This window comes from Dipteris shenzhenensis, chromosome 21, assembly GCF_047967505.1.
Source record: "Dipteris shenzhenensis isolate YYH24624 ecotype China chromosome 21, Dip_SZ_1.0, whole genome shotgun sequence".
Classification (NCBI taxonomy): domain Eukaryota; kingdom Viridiplantae; phylum Streptophyta; class Polypodiopsida; order Gleicheniales; family Dipteridaceae; genus Dipteris; species Dipteris shenzhenensis.
Window position 1 is genome coordinate 52,574,840 of NC_141616.1, and position 13,875 is coordinate 52,588,714.

The 13,875-nt window shown below is 42.1% G+C and overlaps 2 protein-coding genes across 7 annotated transcripts in view; one reads left to right on the top strand and one right to left on the bottom strand.

Moving 5' to 3' along the window:
- Positions 1-3,077: 3,077 nt before the first annotated feature.
- Positions 3,078-5,428, top strand: LOC147889053 (polyphenol oxidase, chloroplastic-like). The gene is made up of 2 exons (XM_087392708.1): positions 3,078-3,255; positions 3,343-5,428. The coding sequence occupies exon 2, from the start codon at positions 3,429-3,431 to the stop codon at positions 5,160-5,162; it is 1,734 nt and encodes a 577-aa protein (XP_087248834.1). The 5' UTR covers positions 3,078-3,255; positions 3,343-3,428; the 3' UTR covers positions 5,163-5,428.
- Positions 5,429-8,968: 3,540 nt separating this feature from the next.
- LOC147889054 (Polynucleotide adenylyltransferase family protein) overlaps positions 8,969-13,875 on the bottom strand; it is an 80,704-nt gene continuing 75,797 nt past the window's right edge. For 2 of the 6 annotated variants that reach the window (XM_087392750.1, XM_087392756.1), the window contains exons 15-16: positions 9,522-9,691; positions 9,063-9,434 (exon numbers count right to left, since the gene is read on the bottom strand). In XM_087392750.1, coding sequence (XP_087248876.1) covers positions 9,587-9,691 — 105 coding nt within the window. In that variant the 3' untranslated portion in view covers positions 9,063-9,434; positions 9,522-9,586. Of the gene's footprint in view, positions 9,035-9,062; positions 9,435-9,521; positions 9,692-13,875 lie in introns of those variants that run through there. The other 4 variants (XM_087392754.1, XM_087392755.1, XM_087392753.1 and 1 more) reach the window with 4 other exon arrangements.

The following is a 13,875-nucleotide window of genomic DNA, read 5'->3' on the forward strand; positions in this document are numbered from 1 at the left end:
TCAATTGGAAAGCAATTCTCCTGGGGGATGTATCTAAAGTCAAACACACACGATGGGCATGCGTGCGAGCACATGCATTGTGGTTTGTGTGGATTTCCAGAAATGAGCTTCAATTTAACGATAAGCATACTGATGCAGAAAATTTGTTTTCTGAATGGTTAGCAAGCATAGCAGATTTATGACAGCGACCTCGAGCAGTTCTTCGTGGAGATCAAGAACCATAAACTAGAGCACCGCCAGACTTTCAACAAAGAATGCCACTTCAAGGGATCCATTTACTATGAAACCAACTCAGAGTGACTTATCTACGAGATATTATATGGCTAACTCACAATGTGTAGATCTACATATATAACTATTGTTTTTGGGAGCTAAATGTATATCTTATGAGCTGTTTATAATATAAAACCTTTTTTTCTCCCAAAAAAAAAAACATATGCAAGAGCACTGGATGTTCAAGGGTGGTGGCATACAGTTGTGGAAAAGAGATGCTCTTGGAAAAGCTTTGTGGCCAGGTGGTGGACAATTGGTGCAATGTTATACAAGACTATATAAAATATTAGGACAAGCACAGGAGTAAAATGGCTCAATAGACCCTTGTTCTATATACATAGGGCCAATGATACAATATTGAGAAAACAAGGCTGAGGCGTTATCAGAAGATGCTATGCAAAGTCAGAGTACATGTAAAGTCTTTTGGTCATAGTCATGTAGTAGAATGAAACACCAACACCAACACCAATGACAACAAAGAAACTACATAAACATTTGTGGGATCATAATATTATGATATCAAAGAGATATATTATTCCCAAAATTAATGAAACTCTTGGACACATTTTCTCATTAGAATAAAATTAAGGAGATAAATAAAGATATTACGAAACATTCCCAGAATTAACTAAACAATGGAGGCATTGTCTAAATTAACAAGGAGAGCCATAGTTAATGAAATAAGAGACTCACAAAAGTTAAAAAATTGATGCTCTTGAACCAAGATGAAGATGGACAACAAAGATGGCAAGAATATGCAAAGGGATCATAAAATAAAAATGTGAGTTTTTCTCTCCCCATTACATTTTCCCAAATCTTGCAATTTTACCAAAATCAGTAATGCTCTCTTAATAGTTTTTTCTTTAAAGAAGTATATCCAAGTATTTCTAGAAATAATCATCGGTGAAGGTGATGAAGAACAATGCTTTACCTATTGACTAGTAGAAGCATAGCCCCCTATGTCAAAATGAATGATTTGGAGAACATTCGAGCTCCTGGACCATGATGTTGGAAATGGTTGCCTATGATGTTGCTTTTTGATGTAGCATGACTCACATGGGACCAACATACGTCATACCTTAGTTAGGGATTGAACTATCCACCATTGATGCCCACACATTCATGTCTACAAATGCCACAATTGAGGTCAACACTAGTAAAGAGCTGATTGCGGGATGATTTTTGGGAGATTTGGAGTTCAGTCTAACCAATTGAGTATGTTATGCTAGTTTCTCATCGTTCTACTTAAGATTGAGCAAGTGGTCTTGGTGATTGAGTATTTGTACAAAGAAGGAACGTGTGGCCACCAAATGAAGTGGGTTTTGAAGTATCTCTGGGCTTGCTATAAGGGCCTTTAAATTATAAGTATCCATGTTGTTTAGTCTTGACTGTTGTAAATTCTAACTAGAATCTTCCTTAAAGTGTTACGCATTTATTTTCATATTCTTCATCACAAAACCATCTAAATTACTTGTTCGTATTCAATTTATATGCATTCTTAAGAAGCTATTCATACATTTAACACAGCTAACCACATTTTCATTAGTGATCCTCCCTTGCTAAAAATGGGAATAGGCCTTCGCCTATGTATCTGCATTCGTGTGAGGGTGTTGGTTTGAGAAAGGTGCAAGCATGGGTGAGGTAGAAGGATATCTATGATTTATTTTTTCCCCTTCCATAATCACATGACTTACACACATCCTATGATTGAGTCCAAGTGTCTCAAACCCCTTCAAGGTACCTTTCTAATGTGTGAGGGTTTTTGGCCTGCCCTTTAGTGACTGTTCATCTTGAAAGCTAAAATTATTTTGTGGGATTTTATTTCGTCCACATCCACCATGGAAAACTAAAGTAGAGGCTTCCTTTAAATGTTTTTTATGTTAGGGGGTTCCTTTAAATGTTTTGATGTTTACAAGGTAGGCATAATGAATGCTAATCATATTTTTTCCCTTGTTTTTCCCTAGTACCATGCCGTTGGAGATGTGTCCACCCTTGAAATAGGTATTGTTCGACATTGTTGGAAATGGCTCAAGATCTTCCAAGAAGCCTACTAGATTTGAGGAGGCATCATTATAGTGAGGGATTTTAGGGGAATGGTTTTGGGTAGGCAAGTAGGCTAGAAGTGACATTTCAACCGAGTGGGAATGCATTCTCCTACGTGGAGAAAGGTAGGAACCAATTCCCATTCCTAAGCGGAGAAAGGTAACAACCGGGATGAAAAGCAAGGTGGGGCGCATTCCATGAAAAGGCAAGGTGGAGCATCGGAATGAGAAGGCAAGGTGGAGGGACGAGGATGGAAAGGTACGGTGCAGTGTTCACAGAAAACATTTTTCTCAACAAATCATAAAACGTGGGGTTTCAAATTTTGAAGGTTTTTCCTGAGAATTTGCCGACCTTTTAGCTAAAATATAACTAAATTGCCTAAAATTTTGCAGATTTTACAAAATTGAGAAAATATTTTTTACAGGTGAAAATGAAAATGTTACAGGTTCATTGTATATAGTTTGCAAGTTTTCTGTGAACACTGGTACGGTGGGGCTCATTCCATTGAGAAATGTAGGAAAGTGTGAAGGGTCCTAAGATATATATTCGTGTGAAATGACAGTTCAAACCCACGGATCTTGTGTGTGGGAATGTGGGGATGGTGGGATTTGAATCAAAAGGCCAAAGAAGGCGGCATGCAAAGAAAAGAAGGCACACGAGTAGGAGGGGACGCTATACATGCTTATTAGGAAGTTAAATGAGCGACGTGTGCATGGGTTTAATCACCGGCACACGTTCCCAACGTTCTTCTCTCCCACGGACTTCTCCTCGCTCCCCTCCGCCTCTCCTGTCTGCTTCTTTTGCCTCTCATCTCCCTCCCCTCACCTGCTTTAAGACCACTTCGCTCACCTTTCCTTTCGCCATCTCCCATCCCAGAATTTTTCTCAGATTCGGAACTTTCTCTCTTCTGTACGCCTCCCAGCTGCTGCCTCTGCTCACGTGAGTATCGTCTCCAGCTCTTGTTCCTTCGCATTCTCTTCCAGTTTGCATTCCATCTGCTTTACCTTGCTGCGCTTGTGCCTGCAGATTGCGGGAGGGCTTTGACGGTTCCCCGTCGCATGAGAAATTGATTCGGTGCCTGTAGCGAAACTATTTTGAGCTGCTCCTCCGTCATGGTGGATTTTCATCATCAAACTGCACAGCAGCAACTACGAGCTTTGGCCAGAATGCTGCGATGCAATAGACCAAGTGCACCTTCTTCTTCTAGCCAGAGCTCATCACTGTCGTGGTGTATCATCCTGGGTATGACGGTGGTGATGCTGCTCAGCTTTGGAAGTGCGAGAATGGCGATGGCAGACCCCATTCTGGCTCCCGAGCTCAAATACTGCCATCTCCCACTCAATCTGCCCGACGAGGAGATCCCGTTCGATTGCTGCGCGCCTAATTGGGACAAGCCCGCTATAGACTTCGAATTCGACGAAAGCGCCCCCTCGAAGCTCAAGGTCAGGCCGGCAGCCCATAACCTCGACGACGAGTATGCTGCCAAGGTGAATCGGGCTTACTCTCTCATGAAAGCGCTCCCTCCCGAAGACCCTCGTTCCTTCGCTCAACAGGCCAACATCCACTGTGCCTACTGTGGCTCTACTTACCAGATGGGTAATTCCTCCACTCCCCTTCAAGTCCACGCTTCCTGGCTCTTCTTTTCCTTCCATCGCTGGTATCTCTACTTCCATGAACGCATCCTTGCCAAGCTGCTGGATGATGACACCTTCGCTTTGCCTTTCTGGAACTACGATCACCCCGATGGCATGACCATCCCTGCTGCCTATATCAATTACACCAACCTTACCGACAGGTACCGCGAGCCTTCGCACCTCCCTCCGTCGGTGGTCATGATTGACTACTACTACATGAATGCCTCGATTCGCACCGCCGAAGAGCAGACTGCTGCCAATCTCGCAATTGCCTATCGGATGGTTGTGAGTGGGGCTACCACCCAGTATAGTTTCTTCGGACAGCCATACAGGAAGGATGACGGTCCAGAGCCGGGCTATGGGACTTGTGAGACTATGCCACACAACAGTGTCCATGGCTGGACTGGGGACCATATACAGATTGGGAAGAAGGACATGGGAACTTTGTATGCAGCCGCCCGGGATCCCGTCTTCTACACGCATCACGCCAATCTGGACAGGTTGTGGGTTGTGTGGAGAAGTCTTGAAGGCAATGAGGACATCGACGATTTCGACTATTTGAACTCGGAATACGTCTTCTACAACGAGAATGCAGAGCTAGTGAAAGTCAAGGTGAAGGATTCCTTGGACACTGTGAAATTGGGATACGTTTATGAGGCCGTGGAAAATTTGTGGTTGAATACTACAGTCGCGAGTATCAGCGACGGTGTTGCGAGTTTGTCGGACAGTGCCAAACTGTGCGTAGCTGGAGAGGAATTGACGGAGCCATGCTCAGCTGTGGTAAATAGGGACAAGCTGAATGCTCTGCAAGCGGAGGAGATCCTCGTGATCGAAGGGATCGAGGGGCTGCGAGATACTCCCGCCCACTTCGAGGTCTTTGTGAATCTGCCCGAAGCAGACCTGTCCACCATGCTCAATTGCACGGAATTTGCGGGACGATTTTCCACAATGGCACAGAATCTGATCACCAACATGACGGGGAACTACATCAACACGTCGGTACGTTTGGCGATTAGCAGCAATGTGCAGGAGCTGGGGCTGGGAGGAGAGGAGAGTCTAGTAGTGACGCTAGTGCCTCGAATTGACGACCCTTACAGCCCAGTGACAATAGTCGGCATCAAGCTGGAATACGAGACGGTAGGGGTTGGGCATAGGCCATCATCTTCATCGAAGATTGTCACAGCTTCGTCCTTCCGTTCTGAGGAGCAGTAAGCCAGGAGTCATGGTCGTCTCTAAATTGCTCTCCTTTCACCTCGTAGAAGTAGTATATGGTCTTGAATCAGCATAGAACGTACAACTTCCTCGCTTCCGTACAAGTCTGTAAAGTTTTCTTGTACGTCAACTGAGATTGGGTAGCCTTCCATTTTGCTAAAGACCTAGGATGCTCTCGTTACCCATTTGTCCTCATGAGCATAATCATCTTTGCCTCTCTTTACTTTTGTCATTCAAATATATTTATTTACTCATCATTGATGAGATATTTACTTAGTCTAAGCTTATACATTCATAACGTTGCAAAGAATTTGACTGGGTCTCCCAAACGTGAACATTTCATACCATGGAGTAGGATTGTGAGATCTAAATAGAAATGTCTTTCGTTGATATACCAATTTTTCAAAGAAAAGCACATATGTCCTACATATTGGAAATTATGATAGTTATTGCACTTTTTTTCATTATTTTTTTTCTTAAGTTATCCATTTTTAAAGTACATATCTGTAGTGCCAGATTTAAAAAATGGTAATCTCTTCACTCATAAGAAAAAACTTAGAAAACTCTTTCACTCATGGAAAAATCTAAATAAGACATAAAATAATTAGCCTTGCAAAATATGACATAAAGATAAATTAAAGGTGATTACAATTTCATAGTTCATAGATATGATGATAAATTGGAAGATTTAGCTTATTTGGCGCAACACTGATGCAAAAAAGATTTTCAAAGAATGAGTTCATTTAACATGTGTGTACCATGTGCACATATGGTTGATAGTCTACCAAGGCATACATCTACCATGTGCACATATTGTTGATAGTCTACCAAGGCATACATCTGAATAAGTCTAGGGCAACCATCACCCTAACCTTCTCAATAGAAATGTGCATAGTATCACTTTCACTCTATGAATAGAGATGTACATAGTATCAAATCTAACTTTCACAAGGTATAAGAGCCTTCTAATGGGACCATTTACTTGTGTTAAAGGTTGGAAGGTAAAAAGCTTTCCAATGGGACGTTGTTTTTTTGTTAAATTTTAGGTTGGAAGGTACACAACTTGTACATCTCCACTAGGGCGCGTGTTTCCACTCCATGTTCACATGCTTTTGCTTTCATAGAGGCCAAAAGAAGATGTCACTTCACCATGTTTACGCGATCAACTTGTGGTGGATAAGGGCTTGCCCAAACTTAATAGAACATAACCATGCATCTTAGGCTAAATAGTGTAACCTAGTCTAGCAAAAATTGATCCATGACTTCATTTCTATCTAGATTGCCCATCTGCTTTAACATTTAAAGCCCACCTATTTACAAAAACAATTCAGTCTTCTAAACTCTCTCACTCTCTCTCTCTCTCTCTCTCTCTCTGTGTTGCACATGCAATAAGTAGGGGAGACCCTACCCCTCTCCTTTGTCACCTCCCTTCCCTCCCTCACTCTCTCTCTCCTCTATCCCCTCTCTTTCCCACCCACACGCATGTTGTGCATGCAACAGGGTTGGGGAGGCCAATTGACCGCTCACTTCCCCCCCAATCCCCTACTCCCTCCCCCCCACACTCTCTTCCCGATCCCCCCACGCAATAGGTGGGGGAGACCCTACTAATCTCCCCCTCACTCTCTCTTCCCCTCGCCCCCTACCCTCTCTAATCCCTCCTTCCCCCCCTTCACTCTCTCTCCTCAACTCAATCTCTTCCCTACTCACCCATCTATTACGCATGCAATAGTTGAGGGTCAATGCACAATCAAAGAGCTATTTTAGGGGCAATTTTGGGACTACAACGCGATACGCTTGTGCGTGAGATTTTGAATTTAGGATGAACTCGCACTCGCGCCGAAATTTTGTTGCAGCTCGGCACCTATCATCTAACCACAACCTTTTTCACGTTGGTGCAAGGAAAACGTACTATACTAATCCGAGTATGTAAATCTAGCATCGTGAAAACCCATGCTTAAAGCATGTGCAACCATCGTGCTAACAAGGAGGTGACATTGGCTTGGAGCGACCAACACATTGATTCTTGGAGTTATTTTAATGTTGGTTGTAGTTAATCATAAAGTAGCATCATGAAAACCCATGCTTAAAGCATGTGCAACCACCGTGCTAACAAGGAGGTGACGTTGGCTTGGAGTGACCAACACATTGATTCTTTGAGTTATTTTAGTGTTGGTTGTAGTTAATCATAAAGCAAGGAAAATGTATTTCCTTGTGCAACCACGTAGATCTTAATCGGCTCGCCTTGCAGTCCCACAACACCACAGTTTTTTTGTGGATTCTATATGAACCCCATTCATATATTTCGCATCATTTGCCCTTGAGGGATCGACTTTCATGTCGATCTCGTCCTTGAGGGGTCGTGAATTTTATGGAACTAAGCAAGGGTAGTAGCATTCTAGAGTGTTAAATTATAAAGCATATGGTACCAAATCACTAAAGGGTGATCTGGTGGTTCCTCTATTTGGATGGTACCAATGGCTAAAGAGTGATCTAGTGGTTCCTCTATTGGATGGTTCCCTTGTTCAAACATACAATGTACCATCTTAGAGTGAACTGTATATACAATATCAACTTTGTGTGTGCATGTGTTTCTTTTTTTTTTTTGGGAGAGGGAGGAAGGAGTGGCGAAGGGAAAAAAGGAGGAGCAGAGGAGAAGATGAAAGAAGTGGGAGTGGTGGAGAGAAGCCGGTGTTTTGGTGCAAGTGGTGGTTCAGGATGAGGAGATGATGGACCCTCGACTCTCTGTGAGGGCGTTATCCAATCCATGGCCAACACTCAATGCCCCAATGTAAAGACAAATAACATTAATTGTTATAAGGGATATCTTTTAGGCTAAGAAACTATTGTGACACAATCCCCAAAGAAAATGACCACAATGAAAACATGCAATAAGCGTTAATTGGATCTTACAATAGCTTCATTACAAGGAGAACTCCATGGAGACATGTCGTTTAGAAAAATACAAATTTCATAAGGCTAACGCACATGGTTTGGCACTTCAATCGACACTCCCATGTCTCGACTCAAAATGCTCTCTAAAAATGGGCTTGTCTAGATATATAAAACACTGAGTAGAAGGCTTGGCATTGAATTTAAAATGGGAATATCGATGACATACAAGTACTGATTGCATAAAAAAGAACTACTTAGTACATTAAAGATACTTGCATTACGCTGAGTTGAATACTATATATGGACAAGGAGATCAATTAGATTAATATTGGGAAGATTCAAATGTCAAATCACCAAACCAAACTCGCATAAAAAGTTGAAAGTAATGCCCTCTCATATTGTAAGAGAGGTTATAAATGCACATGCTAGAACATAATGGAAGACTACAAAGTCAAGGTGAATAGTATGCACACAATAATAGGAATGAAATATAATTGAAAACCTTGAATTCTTTTAGCCCATGAAGCATGATATCATTTTTAGGAGAGATCAGAAAAAAAATTTGAACGAGCCTTGTGTTCCCCAACAAACGTAAGAATTGCAAGCAAAATGATGAAGGCACTTGCATGCGTGCAACATAACAAGCTTGTCAAGCTCATGGCAATCACCCAACACTACGATATGTTTAGGGGGTGGATGACAAGATATCAACATGTCATGGAGGCTCACATCTAATGTAAGGGTAGCGTCGAACTATGGAAGAACATCACAAGAAGCTAATTACACATTAAAGCTATCTTGAATTAAATCATTAAATAAGCTAGAAAACCTCCTTTTATAGGGTAATAAGTTCACACACCATATAAAGTAAAATTTTTAAGGTGGCGTAATCCACTAAAACTAGTTTCTTACCGTTCCCAAAAGTAACAAAAGTTTGGTTGAATATTAGGTTCAACCATTGCACTAGTAATTTGGTTACCCTATTGCACATCACACGTTCTTTTTAACAAGTGAAATTGATACAAATCAGGGCAATTAAAAATGGTGTACAATTCCAGACATACTGACTTTCCAATGCTACCTATTCAAATACAAATTGAATATCAACCAAAGTGCTCAATAGGGTAAACAATTGGAGCAAAGGACTATCAAGCATTAACCTAGGACTCTAAAAATGCATGTGCATAGTTTGCGATACACTCGTGTAATCATGGCTTATCATCTAGTCCTTGAGCTAATGATATCACTCGAGGTAGCTTTTCCCATTTGCAATGGGAAGGGCTTCTAATCTAAGATTAAGTTTAAAGACTTACCAATGGAGAGTAGGCCACGAGCTCCAGTATCCACCTTTTGACTCCAGTATCAAAAATAAAAAGCCAACTGCAACAATATGCTCAACTCAGACACAAAATATAATGCAATCAAGCAAGATACACGAAGTCTACAACCTTGGTTCAAAGCACAAACCTCTTTCTTCCCATCTCCAAATCACAGTGTCTTGTTGTGAAGATCCATATTGCTCTTTTAAAACCTCAACAAGCCCTCTGACACTTTGCATGTTCCTTTCTGAACCAGTCAAGGCAGTCATCTGCTGTGCCCGTTAAATGAGCCAACTCCCATTCAAGAAGCCGGTTTTGCTGCTTTGCACGACAATTATAATATTAATGATTTGTAGAACCTGTTCCATACTAATTCTCTACTTGCAAGCACCTTGTCACAACAATAATAAACTAAATTTAGTGCATACAACTATATAGCCTTACAATATTATGAGGGGAAAAGGACTTCCATTTTGTTCAACATAATCTACTTGCAAGCACCTTGTCACAACAATAATATACTAAATGTTTTAGTGCATACGACTATATAGCCTTACAATATTATGAGGGGAAAAAGACTTCCATTTTGCTCAACATAATCAAGCCAAAAGGAAACTGAGCAATATAAAATTAACAAACTATAAATACCTCTGACATGTGAATGTTCCTGTAGTGCAAAAAGTCACAAATCCTTGAATGTCATCAATGCACACATTACAAAACAATGGTACATGCAGTCATACACAGAAGAAGCAACAATCCATATAGCCATAGAGGGCACATGGACAGCATGGAGTCTAGGAAACCTCAAATAATCTATAGAGGGCAGCACAACTTCTTGTTCGTTTCGTATGTGCATTGGAGTGGGTGCCAACTTTGCACGTGAATTGCAGGATCTCACTTGGGATTCTTTTAGTGAGTTGGGGTTTGTACCAAATGCTGTACATTAAAATTTAGAGTTGGGATCTGCACCAAATGCACATTTAGAGTTGGGATTTGTACCAAATGCTGTACCTAAAAACTCTTGCTGCTGCACATAGTCCATGCAAGAAGCCATACAGCAATGGGCATTGCACAAAGGTAGCTTCGCCTCAAACAGAATCATGGCTTGATATTTGTGATGCATCAGATCTCAAATCTTGCTTAAACATTTCAAAACAAGTTAGTCTTGATTCAGAGTACAGATTTGGAATCCTTTATTTGTTTTTGAACTGAGATTTTTACTGGCGATGTACATCTTGAACAGGGACATATTGGAAGGCATTGTAGGGTCACTGCAAAAATCTCTCCCCTGCTGACCTTTACAAATGGGATAGCCTGAAGTAAAACTCCAAAAGCTTGAGTCCAGGCTAATAGATGGCTTAGTGAGGCAGCACACATTCCCTTTGAAGGAAAGTGTGGGAGGAATTGATTGTGATCCTTCTTTCACATAGAGGATACATATTGCAGGCCAAGCATGAACGTAAAATTTATCAATACTCTACTTGCTTGTGTTGAAATCTGAGGAAGCCTTGACAATATGACACTTCACTAAGACAATAATGCTCGGAAGGTCAAAAGAATCAGGTTTGGAATTCAATATGTAGAATTTCCTCATCATGAAAATCTTGTGGGTATTGGTATGAATTCACGGCAGAGTTTGAATAGTAAATGCATACCATACAGCCTGAGCCATAATAATGGTACGGTACAGTGAAAAAAAAGATGACCTACCTGTATAAAACAGCCCAGCAAAAGCAAATTTGTTTTCTGCCATTTTGCCACAGTAGTTCTCCGTCACCTGCCAAGCACCTATCTACTCGTGCATACCCTTCTCACTCACTTCCTCCTCTTTGCCCTTGCTCACACTTATAACCCCATTCAAGGCCTCGTGCCTTTCATCTACTTGCAGCCCATACTGCACCTTCTGTGAGGGAAAAGTGAGGGAGTGGAACGATGATGACAGAGAGAGAGAGGGGGAGACAGAAAAGTGTGGGTGTGAAGTGTTGAGCCACACCACAAACTCATAGGTTTTATTAGGATTAGGCTTTCACCCTATGACTGTCTTAAGACAGTCATAGGTGTCATAACTTTAACAAAAGGGTGGCAATGTGCCTTTACCCCAACAACCTCCCACCTAAAGGCCAATGTGCCTAAAGGGGAGAAAAGAATAAAAATTACAGCAATATACAGTTACTGTATACAAGACCATAAAATAAGAATGGTCTCATCCTAATCCCATGATGTGGCAGCAATGTGCAAACCGCTCTGTAGGCAAGCTCTTAGTGAGCAAATCTGCAGGATTATCATCAGTATGCACCTTCACAAGCTCAAGTCGCTTGTCTTCCAGTACCTCCCTGATGAAATGATATTTCACATCTATGTGCTTGGTCTTTTGATGAAAGACCGGATTCTTTGCCAACATGATAGCACTCTGACTATCACAATGCAAAACTGGCATATCTCTTGTAATGCCCAAATCTCCCACCAGCCGAGTAAGCCATATTGCTTCCTTGCAAGCCTCAGTGGCTGCAACATATTCAGCTTCAGTGGTTGACAGTGCAACGCATTTCTGCAACCGAGACACCCATGATATAGCACCTCCTGCAAATGTGAAAATATAGCCGGTAGTAGACTTCCGGTTATCTGCATTCCCTGCATAGTCTGAATCTGTAAAACCATGCACCAATGCATCCTGCCTACCATAGCATATGCACAAGTCTTTGGTACCCTTGAGATACCTCAAGACACCTTTCACTGCTTCCCAGTGCCGCTTGCCTGGATTTGCCATATACCTGCTGATGACTCCCACCGCAAAAGCAATATCCGGACGAGTGGCAACCATGGCATACATCAAAGAACCAACTGCAGATGCATACGGAATCTTGGCCATTTCAGCCTTATCATCATCTGATCTGGGGCTGTCCTTACTGCTGAGTTTTAAATGTGGAGGCAACGGGGTACTAATAGACTTCCCCCCCTCCATTTTAAACCTCTGCAGTATTTTGTCAATGTACTCCTTCTGTGACAGAAACAAAAGTCCCTTGGACCTGTCACGAATAATCCGCATGCCAAGAATATGGTTTGCATCACCCAAGTCTTTCATGTTAAAAGACTTATGCAGTTGTTTCTTCAAAGAACTAATCTCCTGCTGAGATTTGCTGGCAATCAGCATGTCATCCACATATAGAATGAGTAGCATCAAACTGCCATCCTTTGCCCGTTTGGTGTACAAGCAATGATCGGTTTCACACCTATGATACCCTTGGGACTGCATGAAGGCATCAAACTTCTTGTACCATTCTCTTGGCGCCTGCTTGAGTCCATACAAGCTCCTCTTGAGCTTACACACAAGCTGCTCTTTCCCTTTAACAGCATATCCCTCTGGCTGACTCATGTAGATCTCATCATGGAGATCTCCGTGAAGAAAAGCAGTCTTCACATCCATCTGACATAAATCCATGGCCTCATGAGCAACAAGAGCTAACACTGCTCTCAAAGTAGTCATCTTGACTACAGGGGAAAAGATCTCATCAAAGTCAATGCCCTTCTCCTGCTTAAATCCCTTGGCAACCAATCTGGCCTTATACCTCGGTAAAGCATTTGAATCCACTTTGACTTTGTAAACCCATTTGCATGGCAAAACCTTTCTGCCTGCAGGTAGCTGCACCAAGTCCCATGTATCATTTCGAAGTAGGGAGTCCATTTCTGACTGCATGGCTTTCTCCCACTTCCTTTTCTCTGTTCTTCCCATAGCTTCCTTGAAGCTGGAAGGCTCACCACAATCTGTCAGCATGATAAAATCAGCCACATTATTGGCTCCTGGAACAAACCTGTCAGAAGGCCGTTGTACACGGGTGCTTCTCCTAACAAAATGTTCCGGATTAGGCTGCTGTCTAGCCTGTTCGTCATGCATGACGGGTGGCTGTACCACCATATTTGGCTGTTCTACAGCCCCATTTGCTGGCATATCCAGTGGTGCATCATTGGCAAAATTGTCTGACTGATTTTCAGCCTGTATACCCTCTTGAACAGGGTTATCTACAGCAGCCTGCTGCTGCATATTAATGGGCATTCTTTGCTGTCCGACATCATCATAAACAACCCTCCTGTATTCCACAGGTTGCATGGGTTCTTTGTGTACACTATCCTCTTTAAAGATGACATCATTGCTGCGTATAATCTTCCATTTGACGGGATCCCATAACCTGTACCCCATTTCACCTTCGTCACCATAACCCATGAAGATGCATCTGAAAGACTTGGCTCCAGTTTGGTGTGCAGTTCTTTGCGTACATGAGCAAAGCACTCGCAGCCAAACACACGTAAGTGCTTATATGAAGGTGGCTTGCCAGACCACACCTCTTCTGGCACTTTCAACTCCAAAGCCTTGTTCGGCGACCTGTTAATTATGTGAACTGCTGTTTGCACGGCTTCTGCCCAAAAGCCATGGGGCAATGCAGCATAAGACAACATACATCGAACCTTCTCCTGAATAGTTCGATTCATCCGCTCACTCACAC